The sequence below is a fragment of the Toxorhynchites rutilus genome, chromosome 2, assembly GCF_029784135.1.
Source record: "Toxorhynchites rutilus septentrionalis strain SRP chromosome 2, ASM2978413v1, whole genome shotgun sequence".
NCBI classification, from domain to species: domain Eukaryota; kingdom Metazoa; phylum Arthropoda; class Insecta; order Diptera; family Culicidae; genus Toxorhynchites; species Toxorhynchites rutilus.
The window spans coordinates 193,159,796-193,177,333 of record NC_073745.1 but is presented as its reverse complement, the minus strand read 5'-3'; the positions used below and the strand labels follow the sequence as shown (position 1 = coordinate 193,177,333).

Below are 17,538 nucleotides of genomic sequence, written 5' to 3'. Positions count from 1 at the left end.
GAGACCGAAGATACAGGTGGTCAGAATAAAGATTCGAGTTTTAGTAGTGGTGGTGGTGGACCAAAGGTTCCTCCGCTGAAAATTGTTATACCGCAGCAGAATTCCAGCGGAGATGCGGAAACGGGCGGAAGCTCTCGAAATGGCAAGAATGCCTCTGCTAGAAATCATGCCGCTCTACCTTATGTGGTAGCATCATCCAACAGGTATGTTTTAGAAAAATCTGGTTGGTGGAGAAAAATCTGGCCAAAATGGACATTTTTATGCGGAAGCGTCAGACGAGACCGGCCGTATCTGAGCCGCAGGCAATCGCCTAGAAGGAATAGCTTGAGGTGCTGGTAAAAAACTTCTTCCCGGCGAAAGAAGTGAAAAACTTCTTTTCGTACTCATAATAAAAGACGAGACGTACTTGATGCTAGAATTCAACGAATTGCAGGGGACCTTACGGGGTACTTTACGTTCCCCAGGTAAGCGATGACGTCGGATATATCATTCACATCAAGTTCTCGAGGAAGGTCCTTCTCTGACAGACGTGAAGGCCGCTCTTCTTTCGAGTCATATGGTGAACGGGGAGATATATAATACGAAGTGCTGCGCGCGATAGAAAGCTTTTGGTCGAATGGTCAAAATAGAGAGACAGACGACCACCAAAGCCACGAAAAGGTAAAATAACACGCCGATATACATCTTTTCATCGGCCATGGTTCAGGTTCCGGCCAACTTCCGTAAGACCGCCCAACGCCTCATTTACGATACTTCATCAAACAACTCTGCCTCTTCCTGTCGAGTATACACTAGTTCTTCCGGCTTATTTAAAACGTTAAGCCCTGACCAAGGTCGGGGACCAAAGATATTTTTTTTTGTCTGACTAACGTTGGTCCCTGCGGATCAATAGGGGACTTTTATAAAAATCATTTTCAAGTCGACACTCTCTAAACAAAAAGCCTAATGTCGGTGCGATGAAACCAGCTCAACGTATTAATCTTTGGACGCATTAGAAGCGCTCTTGTACAGTCTGCCAAATAAAAGTTTTTTTTGAGGTTCATCCATTTAAGAAAATCAACATGATCAAATTGTGATATTGAAATATATTGATATCGCGGGACATTTCTTTTGCCAAATGCAGGACGTTTCGCGGGACGGAATCTTACGCGGGACATTTTGTTGAAATGCGGGACTGTCCCGCGTAACGCGGGACGTCTGGTCAGTTTACATTACCCTTCGATTTTTCGCTACATATGCCTGGGCGCCCCTCCATGCTGTGTGATGTTTTACAGTTAAAGCCAGTTTCAGTTAGAATTTGGCCGCATAAAATAGGACATTTCATAGCATAGAAAAAACGTACAAAAAAGGGAAGGATGTCATTTTGTAGGATTTTCAAAGAACTTTAAGGGAAAAAACATGAAAATTATTCGTCAGCTGTTCGGATGAATTTTCGAACTTTTCGTGTGATACACAGAATAATTTTCTGCACAGTACTGCTGGTAAGCGTATTTTCCATTTGAGATGATTTCAACTTTTCCGTTTGAGCTGTTTTTTATGGTTCTGCTCTATTTTTCCAGTTTGCCTTTGACAATTGCCCAATATCTCTCGATGGGACGAAAATCCGGACAATTTGGTGGATTGATAGTTTTTTCAATGAAATCGATGTTATTCTCCTTATATAACTAGATGACATCCTGGCGGTAAAGGCAGCTTGCCAAGTCAGGCCAGAACATCACCGGACCTTTTTGTTATCGAATGAATGGCGAAATCTGAAGACACTCCTCGACCGGTGTTCAACGAAACCATGCTGATTTTCGGACACAATCGGTTTAGAGGCATTGTATAGTGAACAAGTATGGTGAACAAGTGTTTCAAGCACTTTGCCTAAGCAGCAGAGTATGGAAATACCTCGGTAGTTCACTATACGATCCAAGCTGCCGGTTTTGTGGATGGGTACCATTCTGGCAGTTCTCCACATGGTTGGGAAGACACCATCAGAGATAGAACGATTAAAAATCCGTGTTATTGGCACCACCAACTCACGCCTACAGGCCTTAATGATAGATGGAGGTAACCCGTCTACTCCAGCACCTTTGGAAGCATCAAGTTTATTGAGGGCTTGGAGGACCTCTGTAGTCGAAAATTGTCTGGCAGGGAGATGAACATCAAACGAAGGCACGTGTTGAAAATTCTCTAATTGTGGTATTTGTGTAGACACTTTTAAAGAATTTGGCAAATAAGTTTGCTGCTTCGCATGATGTGCTGGCTGTAAATCCGCAATACTCGACGTTGGATGGTATTCGGTTTTTGTTTTTTTGTGCTCTGATGAAACTCCAAAAAGACTTCGCATCTTGCTTCAGTTTGGTCTGTAGTTTATCAACGTATGCTTTGTAAGTTGAAGCTAGGAATTCATTGTAGCTGCTCTCGTTACGACGCAGAATGCGCCTGTTTTCGTCAGTCCTGTTGTCGAAAAAAAATGTTGCGGGCTTTTCGAAGTCTATTTCGTGATTGACGCAACTCATTGGTCCACCAAGGTTTCCTGTGATTGATGTTGACTGGACGACGTCGACGGGGTAAGAATAAACTGCTTTACCAATAAACATTGGCACCGCACGTTTTGACTTGTGTGAAGTTGCTTGCATTGCTTCTTTGTTTTCAAGAGGCTTTAAACTCGAATAAGAGTTTCTTCGAGATGGGGGTGAGTGGAGGGCAAAAAAAAGACGGGTGGGTAATGTCGGGGACATAACCGGAGTGACGTAGGACTATACAAAGGGGACAGCTTTTGTTAAATATATATTTTGAATATATTGTTTTATTTTCTTTCATTTAAAATAAGATATTTTTTTGGGGTCCGCGTGTTTTATACTCTAGCGGTACACACTCACAGGATAGAGACAAATCGGCAGACTCAGCCAGAGGGGCGAGTCCAACGAGACGAACGAATGAGCGTTAAAAGGGAGCGATGGCAAAAAAAATACATTCATTACGATTTGTTCGCTCGTTGGATTCACATGCAGGCTAAAAAGGGTCATTTTCAGGATCACAAAATTATCTTCAATCTAAAGAGTTTATTGTTTTGTTATCACTCGATATCCCCATCTTGTTCGGCTAAACCTTCCTGTTTAGCGATTTGTTGCCACTCGCCACAGCTTTCACAGTTAGAAAATTTCTTCCCATCCAGCTCTGTGACATGTTGTACAGTAAATTACATTCAATGCGACGTGCCGAAGCACCACTCAGTGTCGCATTGGAGGCGATTTTAACCTGTAATTGAACATTTGCGATGACAGTGGTACAGTGTCGACTTTCAATGTGGGGTCATAATTTGGATCTCTATGTTTACAAAAATGTCCAACTAAATAAGTCGCATTACATGTCCGTCCAATTAGCTAAATGTCGAACTAATTGTAAATTACTGTACTTTCAATCTGGAAACAATTTAAGAATTGGTGAAAATTGAATAATCAGGAAAGTCCCCAACTATCAATAAGCTCAGAACAACTGCCAAATTCACATACTCATCAGATCCTGGCAAACAAATTATGAAAAAATCAATATGTGTTTTATTATTATTTTGGATAATGTTTTAGAAAGCATTGAACTGTATTTCCTAAACTCTTTTTTGGAAGGTTTAATGGCCCTGAAAAGCGCCTTGTTTTATGGAAGTGGTTCCAATTTAGAAAACTTAGTACTCGTGGTTTTGAAAAAAACCATTTCGAACGCCTTCGATGCCGCCTTGTTCTGGATTTGCAACCAAAGCAGTTTGTATAAGGAACAAACTTTTTTCTTCTGCTACCTGATGCCGTTTTGCGATTGCGTTTGCTACTCGCCCCTCGCTGCAACTGCCTGTTGTCTTGATGTCCACCGAACCGAATGTGTTCTGTTCCGAATGCGGGTTTTCTTATCGTCGCGAGCAGCTTTGCCGGCTAACTCGATCACTTCGGCGGCCGAAACTATATAACGCCGGCTAGGTGGACTGGTGCACTGGTACTAACGCGCTCGGCCTAGCTACCCTTGCGGGGAACTCCAGATCAACACGGTTCGAGCGGGATTTTGCCTTTCCCTTCACTTTTCCTCCTTTACCATGTGCTTGGGTTGGTTTGTTGATGTGTTGTGATGCGAACCGATGTGGTGTACGGTTTGAATGAGAATGATCGTTACGGCAGCGGAGCGGGGATTTTTAAGCTGACTGACTGGCTCGAGAATTACGCATGTGTGAGACTGCGACCAATGTTTCGTTCATTTTTTTCCTTTCCAATCGTGCTTCATTCTATTTCGCTGCTGCTCTGGTTGCCCGTTTTGGTCGGTACGATTTGAGGAGCACAAAATGGACCAATCAAAAATGGGCACATAGGGCATTTTAACAATGCTTGATATTTCACAATTATTCAATTATTTATCCCATGAAAAATGGAATGATATTCGTTATGATAGATGCGTAGATATATTTCCTATCAATTGATGCAAAAACCTTTGCGATCTATGCTCGAGTTATAAGCGTTCCAAATCTTGCATTTTTTCCTACTTGTTCAGTGCCTAGATTTCCATTTCACACCCTATATCTTCCGGTTAGACGTAGTCCTACGTCAAAACAGAAAACTTTGCAGTTCATTCGCCTCTAAGGCTGATGTCACATTAGGCGGATTCGCCACCGCGGATTCCGCGAGAAAAACTACAGTGGAGGATCTACAGTGTATTGTGAATGAGCCATGTCACACAGAGCGGTGCGGTTTTCGGAACGAATTCAAATCGTGAAAAAAACCGTCGCGATATCCGTGGCGGCGAATCCGCCTAATGTGACATTAGCCTAAGTGTGAAGTTAGCGGATGAAAGTTCAGCGGATAAAAGTGTTTGTAGCGTGCAAGTTTCTGTTCAACGTCTTGCTGGATTTTATGAATAATGAATTATTTCAGTTGAAATAAATTGATTGTTTATCGAGTAACAACTTTCAAAACCATGCTCATTAGAGAGAGAATTGAATCATTTATCTTTCCACATAATTCAATTTTTTCTTGATCGTGACAGAAAAAAGTTATAGACTGAAACGTGAGCATGGGTCAATATAAGAAAATATACAGAATTTTGAAAATAAAAAAAAGGTTGTTAGAATTAGAGTTTTCGAAGTTATTCGATAGAGAAATATTTTACCTATCTTTCAGCCACAATTTTATTAATCGGAAAATGGTTTGAGAAAAGTGATAGGCCAAAATGTAAGGGAGAAATTAATTATTTTAAAGAAAATTGAAAAAAAAGCAAAACGGTTTTGGGTATCAATGAAAATGTTTTATTCATGTGAAAGTACGTTTGATGCCATTATGTATGGTACTCGATTTCTTTTGCATGGACACCATTCAGCCAGAAATGAACCTCATCGCTGAAGATGAAAATCCGGATCATTTTCAAGTTGTTGCCCATTCCAATTCACGGACATACGACGCTTCTGGTAGTCAAGCGGCTTCAGTTCTTGCGTCAATTTGATCTTATAAGGATGAAGGCCAAGATTCTTTCGCAATATTCGCCACAACGACATCACAGAGTTGCCCAACGCTTGAGAACGACGTGTGAGAGACTGAGTTGGGTCTTCCTCAATTGATGCGCTAGCGGCAGCAATATTCTCGATACTACGGGCAATTCTTTGTCTCACTGGCACGAGAACAGTTTGTACTGTGCCTTTTAAAGTTGAGGCCATTGATTCCGAATTTCGGTAGTAAATTTTAATAATTTCGGCTCGTTGTTGGATCGTATATCTTTCCATTTTGAAATGGCAATATGTGGAAAGATGAATGAATTCTCTATCTAATGAGCATGATTGTGAAAGATTTTACTTGATAAACAATCAATCTATTTCAATTAAAATAATTCATTATTCATGAAATCCAAAAACTTTTATTCGCTAACTTAACACAAGTCCGTAAAGAAGGAACGAGAAAACTCGTAAGCGGCCCGTAAAGTGTTAAGTCCCGTTTTTCTTCGCTGCGATTCCAAAACCTAATTGTAGATCTTGAAAATGTGTTAGGGTATGTCGACTGTCTTTTATATTATCTAACACAATGGGACTAACACACAACCTTTAGATCATATTTCTAGAGATGGTATCACACCCTATCTTTATCTGTGTTTTTCTTTCTAGTGATTGCAGATTAGCAGTGAAGAAAGGGGCTAGGCGGCGATCGAAGAAGAAACTGTCACTCGAAATCAGCCTACAAAATCTGTCGATGAGCAACCGGAGCACGAGCAGGTTGAAGCCAAAGGTATCACATAGGCGCAGTATCTAATCGAGGAAAAAGAGGTAGTTTCAATTCCAATTAGGGCCAGATGTGAAGTAGGAAATGGGAACGTACCACAGTACTTAGATGGTTACATATGGTTACATATTCATCCAACATAACATTGGTCGGCACTCTTTATTCACATCCACAGTGGGTGGAAACTACACCGAGATTTTAGCAAAATTATCTGCAAGCAATAGTCATTGCTCCAAAGGAATAAATCACTCGCATGTTCGCACCCAAGAACGGTACGCAATGGTTCGACATGATTTCAAGAATTTTCCTTCAATGTTCGATTTCGATCGGCCTAAGCGGATCCATAACACGATGAAGGTCAGACATAAAACCCGCACGAGTTATTATACGTCCAAACGTTGAATAGTTCCGTTGACTCTATGAAAATTTCTCTGGATGGAAACCAATAAGACCATGAACAACTTCTGTGTGTAACGTTGGTAGAAACAAGGGCCGAAATGGATAAGACGGGAAATCCGCTGCGATTATGGCGGTACTAACGTCTGCGACGAGGAAGTTTCACGAAAATCGGCGGAGTCCAAGGTTCATGTACGGAGAACGTTTGTCAAAAAGACGGGATGTCCGTATTTGTCCGGCTTCTGGTATTTAGTAAGTAGAATTGAAACATCCGATCCTGTATCGATGAACAAACGAATGTTATTATCGAAAACGGATAAGCTCTCATTCGCGCCCCTCGAAAAGCACACGGCACTGATGAGCATCTGCTACACCCACAACGACGATCTGCTCAGAATGTTCCTGCTTCTGTCAAGACTCTCGAACCTTCGAGTTTCTACTGTGAGGTATACGACTTTTTAACCTACAGAGATGGACCAGTCTTCGGCTGAATATCTCTTTAACACTTCGACGGCCATGCGTGTCGTACTGCACTGAAAAAAATTATTCCGCTGGGGCCATGAATTCATGCACTGCACACGCGAAATCTTCCAAAGTTTCAAACGTGTGCGCTATACGGGGTTCTGGCAGCTATATACGTTGGATAGTTTTCTTTGGCAAGCGATGTTTGGATATTCATCCGGACGCTTTATTTGGCGATTTGCAATTAAAATCACTGCTGCAGGATCGCACGGAGCACTTCCTTTTTTATTTCAGGTTATGATTTCTATGCTCATGATTTTCTATGCTGGCTACAAAAAGATGGCCACACAGAACCCCCCTTGCTACAGCACAAAATTTCCGTTAAAATTCAGCCGGGTGACGTCTTTAGAGAACCTCTATTGAACTGACAGGAGCCAACATATCGAGTAGGGGGTCTTCGTAGCCACTTGGTTACGTGTTCGCTTACTAAGCGATCGATCGTGAGTTCAAACTCAGGACCCTCAATTGACCATCTTTGTGTTGTTATAGAATAACTACGTCCAAGCAACCATCATCAGCGATGGAGATTGATCCACGGTCGAAATAAGATCGATTCATCCATACAACTGCTCTGCTCTGCAAGAAACATCGGGCTGCTGTTCTATAAATAACCCAACAATGACCAATATCAGCTGTCTCCGTTGTCCGGTCTGCTGAACAATGGAAGAACAGAAAGAATACCCTTACGCCTAAATGGCTACTACTGTGTAATTTACCATAATGTAATGGAACAGAAAAACCTAACGCCTAAAAATGGCTACTGTGTAATTTACAATTTATAGAAACATAAACATATGTACATGTACACGACTAAAACTCGGCTCTGTTACAGCTAAAATGCTAATGAGCCTAATAAATTAATAAATGGGATAAATAAAAACATATCGAGTATCCCACTGGCATTTTCCCAGTTCTCGAGATTTTTCTAACGATCCTAGCATCAATCATAGCACCCGGCTGTTAAAACTAATGTGTTTTCCGTTTTCTACTGGCCTCAATACATAGTAGGACACTTCGATCTCATAGTTTGGCATCACTGCTTGTATTGTTTTACCAATTACAATTTATCACTGTCTGAAATGCTACGAAAAGTCTTTATGTCTGGATTTAAAACAAAATTTAAAGAAGATTTTTTACGAGTTTCAAATAATGTTAAAAAGAAGAAAAAAAGACTTGTTAACCGAGTTCCACTTGTGTTGGATATGCTGCTTGCCTCTTGGTTGCCATTTCGGCCATTTGGTAAGCGTGCCGTCGTGGATCGTCAGTACCAGTCTGACGTTTGCCGGAAGATGCTGCAGTAGCAACATGTTCATAAGTCCATCATCCAAATTTAGTCATGAATCTGGGTTATGAAGTGCGTCGCAGGAGTTGAATAGTTTTTTTTCTCCATTTTTGCATGTGCCGAAACAGGTTAGCAATCTTGTCTGAATTGCTTGATATTTGTTATTTTTGAACCGATTTGTTGCTCAACACGCTCTGGTTCCTCTGACGATTAACGACTTGAGCGAACTACATAGCCGGTTCTGGAAGCTTGATAGCTATGGATAAAGTAATCGCAGCATTTTTCTCCACTGGAAACTCTCCTGTGGCCATTTTCTGAGTCGAGTAGAGAAATAAGAGGCGGAAATTCGAATCAGATTCGAACAAACACGAGTAAAGAAGCAAACCATCTCTGTGCTGTAGATTTTCCCCATACGTCGCAAATGTCCCGGGATGCTTCGGCAGCTTTTCGACCTCGATGGAAAGCAAAGAAGCGCAGGTGTCGAAAATGTTTCGCTATAAGTTCGTTCGTTTGATTTCACGGTGGGTGCTTGCAATAAATAGGGCTGTTGAAGTATGTCATGATTTTTTCAATTTTTAAAATATTGTAACTGCAAGGAGGCTATGGGAAATATAGATTCGCTTGGAAACCGACAGAAGTCAGACGTCTTTTCTTTTCCCGTGAAGAAGCCAAAAGAAAATCGAAAATTTGGAAATTCTTCGTTTTGTGACGACATCTCTCAAGTTTTCTGGAAAACCATCCAATACGCAGCCGTCAAATCCATTCTCGACGGTGTGATTCACCACAACAAGAATCTTTTGGGCCGTCGCATACTGACGGTGGAAAACCCTTCGATCAGGAACGGGTAAGCCCCATCATTTGGTCCTTCGAACCGGATCGAAGGTTCCCCCGACCAGAAGGGCAGGTGTGGTGAGTACACCATTTTGTTTGCAAGTTCATTTGGTGGTGTTGGGTGGCAAGTAGACTCGCGTGGGTGGTATGCCCGTGTCGGGAAGGATTTTTTACGTTCGTTTTTGCGCACCATCCTCGAGTTATTCGTTCGCCTAAAAAGTGGTAAACCGTGACGGGAAGGATACATTCGTTCGATTTTTACCATTTTTCGATATCCGCGTTGTGTAAAAGACATTACAACGCACAATTTACGTTCCAATCTTCCGAATTTTGATTCCGTATATTCGATCTGTGGTGGTAGTGAAGTGGTGATAGTGTAGTGAACCAAGATGTCCAGACCAGAGAAGAAGTTGGTCGAATGCTTTATGAAGCGCAAAGCACTATTCGTCGTTCGTGATTCCGTTGAAGTGTTCATCAATAATTTTGACAACCAGAATGACGTTTTTTCAGATTCCGATTCGTGTTGAAGCGTTGGACAGAGTCTACAACGAATTCCTTGACCTGCAAACGGAGATCGAAAAGTATGATGATCCTGAGAAGTTTGAGGATGAAACTGTTCGATACTGTTCGGCTAAAGGTTTTTTATTGATGAAACGTTCCATAGATCACAACCAACCAGCATTGAACACGTCTTTTACAGCCAATCATCCTCCAGCGAATTTCCACCTGCGATTACCCAAGATTGACCTTCCAAAGTTTGACGGAGATTTGTCTAGATGGCTTTCCTTCCGTGATACGTTTACATCCATGGTCCATTCCAATGCGGATATTCCGACAGTAGCGAAGATGCAGTACCTCTTACAATCACTGGAAGGAGAAGCTCATAAGCCATTCGAGTCAACCGATATAAGTGCGGATAATTACGCATTAACTTGGGACGCTTTATTGAAGCGTTACGACAATAAACGTTATTTGAAGCGTCAGCTATTCCGAGCTTTGTATGACCTCCCGCCACTCAACAAAGAGTCACCCCAAGAGCTGCATGACCTGATTGATGACTACCAACGGCATGTCAAGGTTTTAGCGAAGCTGAACGAACCAGTCATCCACTGGGACACACCGTTAATCAACCTGCTAAGCTACAAGCTGGATTCAACAACCCTCCGAGCCTGGGAGGAGAAGACTAGTAGCGCTGATGACATCACTTACGAGGAGTTGGTTGATTTCTTGTACCAGCGGGTCCGAATGTTGAAGTCCGTCGTCACCGATCTGCAGCAACGCTCCAATCAAGTCGGCCAAGTCAAGGTGGCCGGTTCCACACCAAACCAGAAGAAGCCATTCAAGATGGTATCCAATTCCGCCACGACCGAAACTAAGAGTTTCATTCCGCATTGTATTGCTTGTCCAGAAAACCATTTGTTATTCCAATGTCCAGCATTTTCCAAGATGTCCGTTTGTCAACGCAGAGAACTGGTATCCCAAAAACGCCTATGCTGGAATTGTTTCCGTTCTGGACACCAAAGTAGGAATTGTACGTCCAAGTATGATTGCCGAAATTGTCACCAGAGACACCACACGCTGCTGCACGAATCTGCAGTCCCGAAGGTACAATCCACTCCAGTTGTCATGTCTGTGAGTTTGTCGGCACAGTCGTATCAGTCCACTGTCCTATTGGAAACGGTTAACCTCCTTGTCGTAGACCAGAATGGCAAAGAGCATCCTGCTCGCGCGCTCCTAGATTCGGGATCAATATGCAGTTTTATTACGAAGAAATTATCCAATGTACTCAACCTCCGCCGCACGAAAGTTGACATTGCCGTGTCTGGAATCGGTGAAGCATCGAAGCAGATCAAGCGCAAGTTGACTGCTACGATTAAATCCAAGTTGCTTTCGTATAGTACAACTCTCGATTTTCTGATTTTGAAGAAACCCACAGTATGCCTGCCAACTACGCCGATTGATATTTCCTCGTGGCAGTTCCCTGATGTTCCGTTAGCCGACCCACGATTCCACATTCCAGCCGACGTTGACATGATTGTCGGTGGAGAAGTATATTATGACCTGCACACCGGTTGTAAGATTTCCTGCGGCGAAGGAAAACCTGTATTCGTCGAAACCTCGTTCGGATGGACTGTTTCTGGGAAAGTAGTCATCCAATCACCCGATGTTCCACGTGTTTGTCACCTCACCACTGTAGACCGAAACCTGGAACAAGCCCTCCAGAAGTTCTGGGAGCTAGAAGCTGTTGAACCCTGCTCCATGTTATCCGCTGAAGAAAATTTCTGTGAAGATCAATATGCCACTACCACCACTCGCGATTCGTCGGGTCGTTACGTTGTGTCCTTGCCACTCACCCGCGATCCGCTCGTCACTCTCGGCGAATCACGTTCAATCGCCGAGCGTCGCTTCTTGAACCTTGAAAAACGACTTGAGCGAGATCCAACCACCAAAGCTGCCTACTGCCGCTTCATGGAGGAATACGAACGCCTAAACCACATGAAGAAGCTCGTGGATCCAGTAGACGAAACCTAGCCACACTGTTTTCTCCCACACCACCCGGTGTTCAAGGAATCCAGCACCACTACGAAGGTTCGAGTTGTGTTCGATGCATCCTGCAAGACGTCTTCTGGATTCTCTGTGAATGACCTGCAACTAGTTGGACCCGTCGTTCAAGATGATCTGCTATCGATCCACATCCGATTCCGCATCCACCAAATTGCATTCGTCGCCGACGTCGAAAAAATGTATCGACAGATCCTATTGCGTCAGCCGTTTCGTCGATATCAGCTCATCCTCTGGCGTCCTAGTCCAAACCAGCCAATTGCTACGTACGAACTGAACACTGTAACGTACGGTTTCGCGTCATCACCATTCTTAGCTACACGCACCCTTCAGAAAATCGCGCAGGACGCAAGTGATATCCATCCAGCCGCATCCGCGGTAGCCCAGAAGGATTTCTACGTGGATGATTTCCTGTCTGGTGCCGACACCGTTGAATCCGCTATCCAAATACGCCAAGAAATGACTGCCATGCTTTCAGCAGCAGGTTTCCCGTTGAAGAAGTGGGCTTCAAACTTCAAACTTCAAACTTCACCAGAAGTCCTAGTTGATATTCCCGAAGAAGACCTAGCCTTTGCACCGTACCATGATCTCCAGGACGATCAATCCGTTTCCACACTCGGACTCATCTGGGAACCGAGAATCGACATGATGAGTTTCAAGGTTCAACTTCCACTGCCAGCATCTGTTTTAACTAAGCGGAAGATTATGTCGTACGTGGCGCAGATTTTTGACCCACTTGGCCTGGTGGGACCAATCATAGTCATCGCCAAACTCTTCATGCAGCGTCTATGGGCATTGAAAACCGAAGCTGGAGATTCATATGAGTGGGATCATCCTCTTCCTCCACGTTTGCAATCCAAGTGGAAGGAGTTCCACGAAACGTTAGATACTATCGCATCTCTTCGAATTCCACGCTGTGTAACCGTAGCAAACGCAACCTCATTCCAACTCCATTTCTTTTCCGATGCCTCACAGAAGGCTTACGGAGCATGTTGTTATGTCCGCTCAGAATCCGCTGGGGTTGTTCGTGTCCAATTGCTGACTTCCAAGTCCAAAGTTGCACCGCTGGCCAAACAACAAACCATCGCACGTCTGGAGTTATGTGGGGCTGTACTCGCATCCAATCTCTATAAAAAGGTGGCCCATTCCATTCCGAAACCTGCTGAATTCTTCTGTTGGACAGATTCGTCAACTGTATTACATTGGTTGAAGTCTTCGCCGTCCCGATGGAAAACTTTCGTAGCTAATCGGGTAGCTATGATTCAAGAAGCTACAGAATCCTGCCACTGGAACCATGTTTCCGGAACATCCAATCCAGCTGATCCCCTCTCTCGTGGCGTCAATCCAATCGATCTCAAACAACTTCCCATTTGGTGGAACGGTCCGAACTGGTTATCCCTGCCACCATCCGATTGGCCTGTTAACGAAATGCCATCCCTTGACCCACATTGGATGTCGGAGGCCAAAAACAACGTAACCATGATAGCCACACTCAATTCCAACTTTTCCGATAAATTATTCAGCCGATACTCCTGCTTCAGCAAACTTCGTCGATCTATTGCATACTGGATGCGATATTTCCGTGCCCTGAAAGCCGCCGTCAAGAAGACCACCATCGAACCTTTTGAGACCTTAACAACTGACGACCTCCGTGATGCAGACATCGCCCTTTCTCGGCTAGCCCAGCGCGAATCATTTCCAGAAGAAATGTCCAATCTTATATCCGGGGAACGTATTCCTACATCGTCAGCATTGAAGTGGTTGCAACCGAAAGTCAGCAAGAAAGGTGTCATCCGAGTTGGTGGAAGACTCGGCAACGCCCCCGTGTCCGAAGATGTAAAGTTCCCAATTGTCCTCTCGTCGAAGCACCGGTTATCCGTCCTGCTAGCCAAGTACTACCACCATATGCTGCTCCATGCCGGTCCCCAGTTGATGCTTTCTTCGATTCGCCAGAAATTCTGGATCATCGGTGGCCGTAACTTAGTTCGCCGCACGTACCACCAATGTCACACGTGCTTCCGCAACAAACCCACCCTGGTGCAGCAGAGTATCGCCGACCTGCCTACAACAAGAGTGACTCCGACCAGACCATTTGCCGTATGCGGTATTGATTACTGCGGTCCCGTATATATCAAATCTCCGGTGCGTAACCGGACTCCAACTAAAGCGTACATCGCAATATTTGTATGCTTCGCTACACGTGCCGTCCATATCGAGCTTGTATCTGATATGTCAACACCGGCTTTTATGGCCGCTCTCCGCCGTTTCGTCGCCCGCCGTGGAAAGATGAAGGAAATCCACAGCGACAACGGCACCGCCTTCAAGGGCGCAGCAAACGAACTGCACAGACTCTACGCCATGTTAAAATCCAACCAAACCGAACGAAAGCAGATCCTCGACTGGTGTGCAGAGAACGAGATTATCTGGCGTTTCATCCCTCCGCGAGCACCACACTTTGGAGGGCTGTGGGAAGCAGCCGTTAAATCAGCTAAGCATCACCTGTTACGTGAAGCTACGAGGACATGTGCACTTTATTGGCCTAAATTGAAATGTGCCTGAATTCGAGGCCCCTGGTTCCAATTCCAACCGATCCTTCAGACCTGGAAGTCTTAACTCCAGGACATTTCCTGATTGGAGCCAGTTTCCAAGCCGTTCCGGAAAACAACTTGTGCGACATTCCGGATAATCGTCTGACGCACTTTGAGCTCGCTCAGAAGCGATTCCAACGAATCTGGTCCAGATGGGCACCAGAATACCTCCAGCAACTCCAGTCACGCGTTACAAGGTCCAAGCCACCAGTAACCATCAAACCAGGTGCCGTCGTGGTAATCAAAGACGACAATCTACCACCAATACAATGGCCGCTCGGAAGGATCACTAAGGTTCATCCGGGCAAAGACGGAGTGGTACGTGTCGTCACCCTGAAGACTGCATCATCCGAAGCTATCGTCAGACCTGTGGCGAAGATTGCGCTATTACCAACAGCAGAAAATCATCATCCGGATCCTGAAAAATGAGACCTGGTAGAGCACGCCAAAATTTGCTCGATGCCTTCGTGGGAACCAAGCAGGTAATTGCGGTTCCAATACGTATCTTTATCTTGTCAGGTCTACCTGGTCTTTTCAATCCCCAGATGACGATACCCTGGGCTACTTATAACAATCTACATCGAGTTCAATGCCCGGCGAACCATAACAAACCGATCGTTGCCGGCAAATCACGTGTTTCTGTTGCGTCTTCACAACAACTGAGACTAGTCTCGAATCTTTAAATATTTAGTTTAAAAACAACGACAACATTGTTAAGTAATAGAATCGAACTAGCTAAACCAGTTCAAGGTGGCCGGAATGTTGAAGTATGTCATGATTTTTTCAATTTTTAAAATATTGTAACTGCAAGGAGGCTATAGGAAATATAGATTCGCTTGGAAACCGACAGAAGTCAGACGTCTTTTCTTTTCCCGTGAAGAAGCCAAAAGAAAATCGAAAATTTGGAAATTCTTCGTTTTGTGACGACATCTCTCAAGTTTTCTGGAAAACCATCCAATACGCAGACATCAAATCCATTCTCGACGGTGTGATTCACCACAACAAGAATCTTTTGGGCCGTCGCATACTGACGGTGGAAAACCCTTCGATCAGGAACGGGTAAGCCCCATCAAGGGCGTTTGCAGTGATCGCTGCATAGGATTTATATGGATCGACAAGATTGAGCTCTGTTTAAATAATTATTTTAGTGAAATAGTTATGAAAATTATGCGCTACTCAAGGTAATAATCATTATTCGCGCAATAAAAAATAGAAAATACATCTTCAAATATACCTTAATCAATAACCAAAATACCCGAACACTTAACTTTATTCCTAACATCGGAGAGAAAATCGCGAAAATTTATTATTTTTCATCCCTCCAGACAGGGGTCCCCCCTTAATGGACGTAAAAATGAGATTGCGTACGCGGGTAAATAGATTTGTGTCAGGGGGAAGTCGAAGTGTGGATTGAAGTCAGTTGAATGAAGAGGCAAATTTTTATTCATTAGTCACGTCAATTAAAATAATCATTGACTAGAATAGTTTATCAGTTATCCTCGCTCTTACACACTCGTCAATTCAATGCATGTTGACGGCGGATGCCGAAGTAGTGCTAGTCGAAGCGAAGCGACTGAGAGGAGAATCGCTGTTTATTTTTCATCTTCGAAAATTTCGGGCCCTGCTCGTAGCAGAGCTACAGCTATCCTCGAAGAAGCCAGAAAGAAATCTGTAGATGGACGCACAATACCAAAACAGAGTCCGAGGGTTCGGAAGCCAAACACCTTTTACAAGGAGTCGATTAAGTCCTCCAGAGCTCATGGTCGTGTACCACTAGCGCTGCAATTTAAGGAAGCAATACAGCGTTTGGAGGAGCGGAAGCTGGAAGATGGGCGACGTGAGTTAAAAAATAAAAGACGTGAGACATAAGAGGCTCTGCAAAAGAAAGAACTCGATCTGCGTTGTCGAATTGTGCGATTGGAAAGGTTCAGATCCAACCTTTCTTTAATCGCCCGAATAGTCGTTCGTGGGTTTTTCTTTACTTCCCGGATGATCAGTATCCGTTCTTGCATCAGTCTTACGTTTCGGCCCTCTTCCCGGTCGATCGACCACGCTGCCGAGCATCTGATGCTTCCGAATGACCAGCTGCACTGCACCACGGCTGATCCCATACTTCTCAGCAATGTTTCGTTGAGACTCCTCACGCTAGAAGTCACGCACAATCAAATTTCGGACCTGCGATTTGCTTTCCACCCATTTTTCGGAAGCTTCCTGGAATAAAAAGCTAAGAAAATTATGTTTGTGTCAGATGAAAACAACCAGCTGTAGAAACCGAGTAATTTACGCAATTGTTTTTCGAACAGGGTCTTTCAAATTAAACTCTCATGCAAAGAAATCTAATAGCTCACACGCCGCAGAAAATCGAGCAGTTGCAGCAAAGCGTCCGCGCCAATCCCCACACCAGTCTCACTCGTTTAGCTCAGGAGATCGGGGTGTCGTCTTTCACCACGTACCGAATGTTGACGGAAGACATCGAAATGTTCCTCTACAAAATCCAGATGCTCCAAACTCTTTCCCCATTCAACAAAGAGAAACGGCTCGCATTCGCAACGACCTTCGGCGCGTATCTCACTCAAAAGCGCGGGAACCTGACGTACATATGGTTCAGCGACGAAGCACATTTCTGGCTAAACGGGTACGTCAACAAACAAAACTGGCGTATTTGGAGTACTGAAAATCCACACGAGTACGAGACAACAACATTGCATCCTCAACGAGTTGCGGTTTGGGCTGCAATCAGCTCGCCCGGAATCATTGGCCCATTGTTTATCGATAGCTACATCACTGGCGCTACCTATCGGGAAATGTTGGAAGATGAAGTCTTCCCTGTCATGATGGCCATGCCCGATTTCAAACGTTTCATTTTCCAACTGGACGGAGCGAAGCCTCATACCGCCGATGAAACGTTGTTTCTGCGTAGAGTTTTCAGAGATCGCGTCATCTCCAATCGCTTTTCTGCTCTGTTTAACTGTGGATGGAATTGGCAGCCGTATAGTCCAGATTTAGGTTCACTCGATTACTTCCTCTGGTGGTACGTGAAGGACCGTTGCTATGTTAATAAGCCACAAAATTTGGAGGAACTTAAAGAAGAAATAGCTCGGATTTTCAACGACATCGAAGTCGTAATGTT

General features: G+C 44.0%; 2 protein-coding genes across 11 annotated transcripts in view; both read left to right on the top strand.

Moving 5' to 3' along the window:
• The window catches only part of LOC129765235 (ankyrin repeat domain-containing protein 11), a 53,066-nt gene extending 46,569 nt beyond the window's left edge, over positions 1-6,497 (top strand). For 8 of the 10 annotated variants that reach the window (XM_055765324.1, XM_055765321.1, XM_055765323.1 and 5 more), the window contains exon 5: positions 6,113-6,494. In XM_055765324.1, the coding sequence (XP_055621299.1) occupies positions 6,113-6,257 (145 nt within the window). In that variant the 3' untranslated portion in view covers positions 6,258-6,494. Of the gene's footprint in view, positions 1-6,112 lie in introns of all 10 variants that reach the window. The other 2 variants (XM_055765313.1, XM_055765314.1) reach the window with 1 other exon arrangement.
• A 3,256-nt stretch (positions 6,498-9,753) lies between these two features.
• Positions 9,754-14,830, top strand: LOC129766554 (uncharacterized). Its single transcript, XM_055767127.1, has 4 exons — positions 9,754-11,775; positions 11,827-14,344; positions 14,419-14,726; positions 14,774-14,830. The coding sequence occupies exons 1-4, from the start codon at positions 9,754-9,756 to the stop codon at positions 14,828-14,830; spliced, it is 4,905 nt and encodes a 1,634-aa protein (XP_055623102.1).
• Positions 14,831-17,538: the final 2,708 nt, after the last annotated feature.

Excerpts from the sequence above, each read along its gene's own strand:
- LOC129766554 (XM_055767127.1), top strand. The coding sequence starts at position 9,754 with ATGACGTTTTTTCAGATTCCGATTCGTGTTGAAGCGTTGGACAGAGTC. Across the intron at positions 11,776-11,826 it reads TGAAGAAGCTCGTGGATCCA|GAATCCAGCACCACTACGAA; the intron begins GTAGACGAAACC and ends CCGGTGTTCAAG. Across the intron at positions 14,345-14,418 it reads ACGTGAAGCTACGAGGACAT|ACCTGGAAGTCTTAACTCCA; the intron begins GTGCACTTTATT and ends CCGATCCTTCAG.